The sequence below is a fragment of the Quercus suber genome, unplaced genomic scaffold (genome assembly GCF_002906115.3).
Source record: "Quercus suber isolate HL8 unplaced genomic scaffold, Cork oak 2.0 scaffold_5, whole genome shotgun sequence".
NCBI classification, from domain to species: Eukaryota; Viridiplantae; Streptophyta; class Magnoliopsida; order Fagales; family Fagaceae; genus Quercus; species Quercus suber.
Genome location: NW_027069471.1, coordinates 3,113,473 through 3,121,658, shown reverse-complemented (window position 1 = coordinate 3,121,658; position 8,186 = coordinate 3,113,473). Strand labels below are relative to the sequence as shown.

The 8,186-nt window shown below is 37.9% G+C and overlaps 1 protein-coding gene and 1 long non-coding RNA gene across 3 annotated transcripts; one reads left to right on the top strand and one right to left on the bottom strand.

Moving 5' to 3' along the window:
* Positions 1 to 434: 434 nt before the first annotated feature.
* On the bottom strand, positions 435 to 1,679 carry LOC136066786 (uncharacterized). Its single transcript, XM_065771639.1, has one exon. It carries the CDS (start codon positions 1,677 to 1,679, stop codon positions 435 to 437), a length of 1,245 nt encoding a protein of 414 aa, XP_065627711.1.
* Positions 1,680 to 4,181: 2,502 nt separating this feature from the next.
* LOC136067130 (uncharacterized) lies at positions 4,182 to 6,247 on the top strand. Of its 2 annotated transcripts, none has more exons than XR_010628651.1 (4): positions 4,182 to 4,460; positions 5,216 to 5,261; positions 5,598 to 5,681; positions 5,823 to 6,247. It is a non-coding gene; the product is annotated as an uncharacterized LOC136067130 (long non-coding RNA). The 2 variants fall into 2 exon arrangements; XR_010628652.1 differs by having other exon boundaries at positions 5,216 to 5,266.
* The last annotated feature ends 1,939 nt before the right edge of the window (positions 6,248 to 8,186 follow it).

The window sequence follows — 8,186 nt, the reverse complement described above, 5'->3', positions numbered from 1 at the left end:
GTCAGCGTCACTATTCCTCTAGGATACACCCTGTCACCGCTGAAACTGACGAGCGGAGAGTCAAATGGACGAAGTCTGTTGGGATCCAGCTTCAACTGTTGAAATGCGGAAAAGTAAATGATATCAGCAGAGCTACCATTGTCCACGAGGACCCTCCTTGTGTTGAACCCTTCTATAGTGAGCGTTATAACCAAGGGGTCATTGTGTGGCTGTTTTACTCCTCGGGAGTCACTTTCGTTGAAGGTCATATCCTGATCAGTTCGTCTCTGCTTTGACAGATGTGACACGTGGACGCTATTCACTTGTCGTTGATGTGTTCTCTTGAGCGACTTGAATGAGCCCCCAGTGGTAGGTCCCCCGGCGATCGTCTGTATTTCCCCAACTATGTTTTGAGGGGGTTGTGATTGACGACGGTCGTTTCTGGAGGAAGACCCCTATTGGCGTTTGTTTTCTTCTCCGAATTTGCTGTGTTCCCCCTTCTTTACGAATTTCTGCAACTTCCCCCTCCGTATCAACTCTTCTATCTGCTCTTTGAGATCCCTACAATCTTCAGTGTAGTGGCCGTGATCTTTGTGGAATCGGCAGTATTTACTTTTGTCGCGGACGTTGGGAGATGAGTGTAGTGGTCGTGGCCACTTAAGATAATGCTCGTCCTTAATCTGCACTAAAATTTTGTCAATAGGCATGATAAGAGGGGTGAATTTTACCGTTCTTGGATTTTTGTCGTCCTTCCTTCTGACTCCGTCACTGATTCGACGATCTGGACGGTCTCGCTTCTGCCCTCTGCGATCATCTTCTTTTCTTCCTTTGTCCTTTGGTCTATCCTCGTCCTTGATAGCAGCTAATGCATCTTCGGCGTTCATGTATTTCTGCGCCTTGAGGAGCATTTCAGCCATCGTTTTTGGGGGGTTCTTTGCGAGTGAGCTGACGAGATCCCTGGACCTCAGCCCTGCCTTGAAGGTCATCAGCTGCACCATATCGTCGGCTTCGTCTACTTCCAGTGTTTCCCTCGTGAAACATTGTACATATGACCTCAAGGTTTCTTTTTCTCCCTGCTTGACGGTGAGCAAGTGGTCAGCGGTCCTTTTTGGTCGTTGTCCTCCAATAAAGTGGTGTAGGAAAGCATTGCTCAACTGCTCGAACGTATCGATTGACGATGTTGGCAACTTTGTGAACCACTCTCGGGCAGCCCCCCTGAGTGTAGTAGGGAAGGAGCGACACAAGATTTCGTCTGGGGGCTGTTGAAGTCCCAGGGTCGTCTTGAAGGTGTTTAGATGATCTTGAGGGTCCTTCAGCCCGTCGAAGGGCTCGAGCTGAGGTAACCGAAATTTCGACGGCACTAGGCAGTCGAGAACCACTGTTGTAAATGGTGAATCCGTTGCCCGGACCATCCGATCCACACTCCGCTCTGTTTTCTCTTTGATGGCGTTTCTTAGTTCGTCCATCTCCTTCCTCATCTCCTGAAGGATATCTGAATTTTGCTCGACGGGAGTGTTAGGCCTTCGATGGTCACTTCTTCTGTTGCTATCCCCCTCGTCTTCCTGATTTCCCTTCGAACGATTGTCCTCTTGCTGAAGCAGTGATCTCAATTCTTGGTTTTGCGTAGTTAGTTCTTCAACGGTGGCTGCAAGGGTTTGAACTTGCTGAGCCAGGGTTGCAGCGTCCTGATTAGACTCCATCTTGAAAAGAACAAGAACAAGGAACTGCTATTTCGAGTCTGAACACGAAAACAATGTCATTCCCACAAACGGCGCCAAACTGATAAGTATAAACTTGTCAGTAATGTTCGTCAGACGGAGCTAATCCCTTTTCCTTCCCTGTTGTACACACCGGTGTGGTGCCTGCCACAACGCCTCCGATGCCAAAGTTAGAATATAGGATCTTCTTTGTAAGAAAAGTAAAATGAACAAAAATGAGCAGTATTCTCTCTTACTTCTTTCGTGGGAGTGTATAGGTTTTATATCTACTCTCATCGTTCCTAGCCGTTGGAGGAGTTATTGAGGTCTTAATGCTCCATTGAGTAACGCCTCAAACCTGGGTAATGAGGTATCAATGTCTTCAAACGGTTCGAACAGCTGGAAGTATAGCTGTTCAGTTGACTGCATTAAAGGGACTGAATTTCCTCGTCAGTACCGTGATCTCCTGCGCTGCTCAACCTGTGGATTTTCTCGTCCGTACCAGGACGATCATTCTCATAGATGGTTTCGTCAGTGCTTATTTACCTCGTCAATGTGTGTTTCATTTTCATAGACAAATAAAAATGATTAAATTAATTAATTTTGATGTTGTCACAAAATTTCATTTATATTTTGAGTGAACCATAAAATTTCATTTTGGATACGACAAAGTCTGTAGATATATTTTTGTGTCATGACTAGGACATAAATTACAAATAAGTAGCTTAATTAAATTAAAATAAAAAGACAAAAATGCCCCAAAAAATTTCAAAGCCCCGCCATCAAAACAACAACACACATTTTTCCTTTTTTGAAAATCAAAATCTTCTCTATGTCTCTGCTTTCTCTCACACCGCTCTCTCACCTCTAAACCTCCATAGCCACTGCCTAGCATCGTCACCGGAGCTGTTGGACATAACCAATTTCGAAAAGATCGACCTTTGTCTGGTCAGAAAACCTCAAAATCATCTCTCATTCTCGTTGCTTCCAACCCCAAAGCCAGAAGCTTTCTTGCCTTTTCCAACATCTGATATCACAAAAAATGTTTCTTCTCTTTTTCTTTTTTTTTCTTTTTTTGTATTTTTTACATCTTATTTGTATTTTTCTATTCTTACTGAAAATAGGTCTATCTTTTTATGATGTTGGATTTGGCACCATAATCTTTATTATTTTTATAACCAAATCTTACCTGAAATGGTTTTATTATGTTATGGGATGAGAACATGTGATGTTGCAAGATTTGTATGATGATGGATTTGGCTTTGCAGGTCTGTTATAGGGGTGAAATTTGGGTGTTTTTAATTAGGGAAGAGACGGATCTAATGGAAACTTAGAGTTGGGGTTTGGAATTGTGAGTTTGGGGTTTATTTGCTATCATTGTTTTTAATTTGTATTACTATCTTATTATCAATGTCTATAAACTTTACATATTAATTTTGATGGTTCCTTGTAGCTAATTTATGATGCTATTCATGTTGTGAGTTTGGGGTTTAATGGCTATTATTCCTTGTTTTAGTTTGTATCCTATTTATTATCAATGTCTATAAACTTTACATGGAATTGGGCTGCCTAGATTAATATTGATGGTTCCCTGTAACTAATGTATGATACTGCTCATGTTGTCATTTCTTTAGAGGGCACACTTCGCGTCAACTATCCTATGTCATGGTGGTGTCCTTACGGTCGTAGCACACCAAATGTGAGCTTAGCATCAAGTCCCTTTGTCTTCTCAAAATTGAGAAACATTTTCGTTGCCATGGGTTGTGCCAACGTGGCTTATCTTCTATCCAGTGATGGCTCAAATAGCTCATTAAGTATATATGGTGGGTGCATGTCCGTTTGTGAGAAAGACACCATACAGTCAAACGGCAGAAGCTGCAATGGCATCGGCTGTTGCAAAACCACAATCCCTTCAGATCTCGATGTGTTTACCCCAATTATACAGTCAATGAGCAGAGCATCTTTTCAAAGAACCGAAGATTGCAAGTATGCTTTCTTAGTAGATCAGAAGTGGTTCGAGGAAAATTTAACAAACCACTTTGAAGTCCAAAAAATGTCTCACGTTCCTGTGGTATTAAATTGGGAAATAAATGCAAACTTATCTTCTCTTGTGATGGGAAGTAATTCATCTCACTCAACCTGTCAGTTTGCAAATAGTTCTTCGTCATTGGGTAATATGAGTTCAACTTTTACATGTTCTTGCGACTCCGGCTTTGAAGGAAATCCCGATCTTGGTGATGGATGCCAAGGTACACTTCTCGCACTCTATTAAATCTATTTATTAATAAATTAAATGTGTGTTTCATTTTCATAGACAAATAAAAATGATTAAATTAATTAATTTTGATGTTGTCACAAAATTTCATTTATATTTTGAGTGAACCATAAAATTTCATTTTGGATACGACAAAGTCTGTAGATATATTTTTGTGTCATGACTAGGACATAAATTACAAATAAGTAGCTTAATTAAATTAAAATAAAAAGACAAAAATGCCCCAAAAAATTTCAAAGCCCCGCCATCAAAACAACAACACACATTTTTCCTTTTTTGAAAATCAAAATCTTCTCTACGTCTCTGCTTTCTCTCACACCGCTCTCTCACCTCTAAACCTCCATAGCCACTGCCTAGCATCGTCACCGGAGCTGTTGGACATAACCAATTTCGAAAAGATCGACCTTTGTCTGGTCAGAAAACCTCAAAATCATCTCTCATTCTCGTTGCTTCCAACCCCAAAGCCAGAAGCTTTCTTGCCGTTTCCAACATCTGATATCACGAAAAATGTTTCTTCTCTTTTTCTTTTTCTTTTTCTTTTTTTTTTTTTGTATTTTTTACATCTTATTTGTATTTTTCTATTCTTACTGAAAATGGGTCTATCTTTTTATGACGTTGGATTTGGCACCATAATCTTTATTATTTTTATAACCAAATCTTACCTGAAATGGTTTTATTATGTTATGGGATGAGAACATGTGATGTTGCAATATTTGTATGATGATGGATTTGGCTTTGCAGGTCTGTTATAGGGGTGAAATTTGGGTGTTTTTAATTAGGGAAGAGACGGATCTAATGGAAACTTAGAGTTGGGGTTTGGAATTGTGAGTTTGGGGTTTATTTGCTATCATTGTTTTTAACTTGTATTACTATCTTATTATCAATGTCTATAAACTTTACATATTAATTTTGATGGTTCCTTGTAGCTAATTTATGATGCTATTCATGTTGTGAGTTTGGGGTTTAATGGCTATTATTCCTTGTTTTAGTTTGTATCCTATTTATTATCAATGTCTATAAACTTTACATGGAATTGGGCTGCCTAGATTAATATTGATGGTTCCCTGTAACTAATGTATGATACTGCTCATGTTGTTTGCCAAGCCGAAGTAAGATCATATAATGATACTACTCATGTTGATTGCCAAGCTGAACTAAGATCATACAGTGCTAGCCATGTACTTTGTTACTTGAATATAGGTTCTAATGTTATGTTTAGTATACATTATATTTTTGTTGATATAAGTTTTTTTTCATGGTGCAGAGATGGATGTGAAGTTTTGTTCTGTTACACAGTGGAAGAACATCTTGTATGGTATTATTTACTTGAAATTTTTTAGTTAGCATAGCTGAAAATTTGGATAAGTGATTGTATAGCCAAACATTAATTATATCTGTCAATTTGGAAAACTTTTGTAACTAATGAAGTTACTCAAACTTAATAGATTTTGTGTATGTTTAAGTAACTTCTAGTTAAACTAATTATATGCAAATGATGAAAATTTTTATGCAATAGTACATTTTATTCTTATATATTATTTTCTATATGTGCATGATATGGTTATTCAAGGTGAAGGATAGTTATGCATTGTCTTCTTTTTTATGACTTTGTGGCTAACACGATAAGCCATCATTGACAATCACAGTTAAAACACCTAAACCCACTGATTGAAGACAAATCAGACACCATGTGACCTGTTCCAAAGAAAGAAGGAAACCTGACAGTGACTGTAAGTAATTTGTGGTTTAGGTTTCATATTTTGGGACTTGTGTGTTTTGGATTTTGTGTTTTTTAGTTTCAGATTTGTGTAAATGTTTACATTAGGTAGATTAATTGTGGAAATGAAGTACTGTTAGTTTGTTTGTTGTAGGGAAAGAAAGTTCCAAGCTTCACAAGGAAGATGGCTGGGAGGTCTGAGCAGGGGAGGGCATTTTTTGTTGGTGAAAAGCATGAAAATGTGGCCCATCCCAAAGGGAAGAGAAGGCCACCAGAATGTGGACCTGTTAGTCAGCCTATTTACAAGAAGACTTTCAGAAGCACGGCAGCCCCACCAAGCACACCATGATCAAAAAGAAGCATGACATAGACAAACTTTATAGTCTATTTTTGGATACCACTAATTGTGTCTTTTCTAAGAATGCAAAAAAAAGAACCAAGTGTATAACATTTGTTTACCTTTTGCACCACCATTAATTAACATGGATGTGAAACCTTAGATAATTTGGTAAATGTATTGATGGTAACACCAAAATATGGGGGTGATATTATGGAATGAAATTATGCAGGTTGTTTTTTCGTCTAGAAAGCACCGACGTGGCTCCAAGGTCGCCGCACCGGAGTCCGACGCGGCCCGATGCGGCGTTCGGTGTCCGACTCGCCGACTTCCCTTTTTTTTTTTTTTTTTTTTTTGGATTCGCACCGACTCAGCCAGATTCGAGCCGATTCGCGCCGATTCGGGCCGAAACGGGCTGATTCCGACGGAAACGGAATCCGATATGGCCACCGAAACATGCCGAGACGACCGATTCCGGCCGAAACGGCCACCGAAACATGCCGAAACGGCCACCGAAACAGGCCGATACGGCCGATTCCGGCCGAAACTGGACGAAATAGGCAGTGGCTGCCATTCTTCTGCTTCATGTGGCCTTGTGAGAGGGGAAAAAAAAAAAAAAAAAAGAGAAGGAAGAAGAAGATGAGAAGACACCAAATAAAAAAAAAGATGAAAGATGAATAAACGTATAACAAAAGAATATTAATTAAGGGGGTGGAAAAGTCAAATATTTAATGTGAGTGGGCTTGAGAATTGAAAAATGAGTAAATGAACTTTTTTGAAATGTGGTTTTTTGTTTCCAATTACCAAAAATATTGATTTTATTAAAAACAAATCATAAATAATTATTTTTTAATAATAAATTATACCATTTATTTGATTTTTTTATATAAAAATATTAAATTAACTATATAAAAATATTTTTAATAATTTTTTAATCGCCGAGTCCCGCCGCACCCGCACCCACATTTTTCAAAAATTGCCGAGTCCCGCACCCGCACCCGCACCCGAGTCCTGAAACGCACTCGTGCTTCTTAGTTTTTCGTTCATGGAATTGTTCTCAGATGTGTGGAAACTCACTTCCTGGAATAAGCATCTTTGCTATAGTTACATTGTAATTTAGTACAAAACTCTTGGAAAATTTTGCTAGTTATGAGCTGATTAGTTTGTAATAGACCTTGATGGCAATGTGATGCATTAATGATAGAATGGTTGCCAAGAAATCATGAATGATGACTGAGTACAATGTAAAATATATGGTTCAAGTTAATGGCTTTTCAATTACACAAGCTTTAATCATTGTAGGAGCCAACTTTGCTTTTGCTATATCTGGTTATGATGAAAATGCTGTTGTTGTCTAAGGAGTTGGAATACTTCTATAAAGCAATGTTAGAATTTCTTCAAAAATATACAATTTGAGATTTAATGAACAAAGTGTCATGTTTATTTATTTATTTTAATCTTTCAAAATAGACAATCCATCAAATGGGTGACAAAGTACATTACAAATCATAACAATAACATTAAAATGTAAAGTAGATCCAAATTAGCTAAACTTTTGGCAAAATCTTTTTGTGCTCCACTCTAGCCCCATTGCACCATATCATAAGAGTCTCAATAATTACAAATGCAACCCACTATAACAACAATGCAATCCTCAACTTTTTCTCCTCCTTGTAGTGTACAACTAACTCATCTTGATCAACTCTATCTTTATCAATCTTTTGCATGTGTTCTTGTAGTTGACATATAACTTTGTTCAAACCAACAAAGAATGCCCTCCCCTATTCAGACCTCCCAGCTCTCTTCTTGGTGAAGCTTGGAACTCTCTTTTCCTACAACCAACAAACCAGTAGGTAACACATTATAACTAATGAAACATAAGAAATTGAACTCAAATAAATATTGAGACAACATCAACTTTAGCTAACGTATCTCCAGCTAAAGTCAAGGAATCAGATAATAATGTTTAAGATTCTTATATTATCCAATCACTACAAACTGATAATGTTTAAGAGTTCTTATGTAATCCAATCACTGCAGTATAGCTACTTGTTGTGTCATCTAGTAAAACAGATCTTTGTATATGATTTAATATGAATATAATTGGCTGTTACTTAGAATTAATTAAGGAAGCAAGAAACAAAATATTCTATATTAGTTTCTTTAATAATTATTTAACAA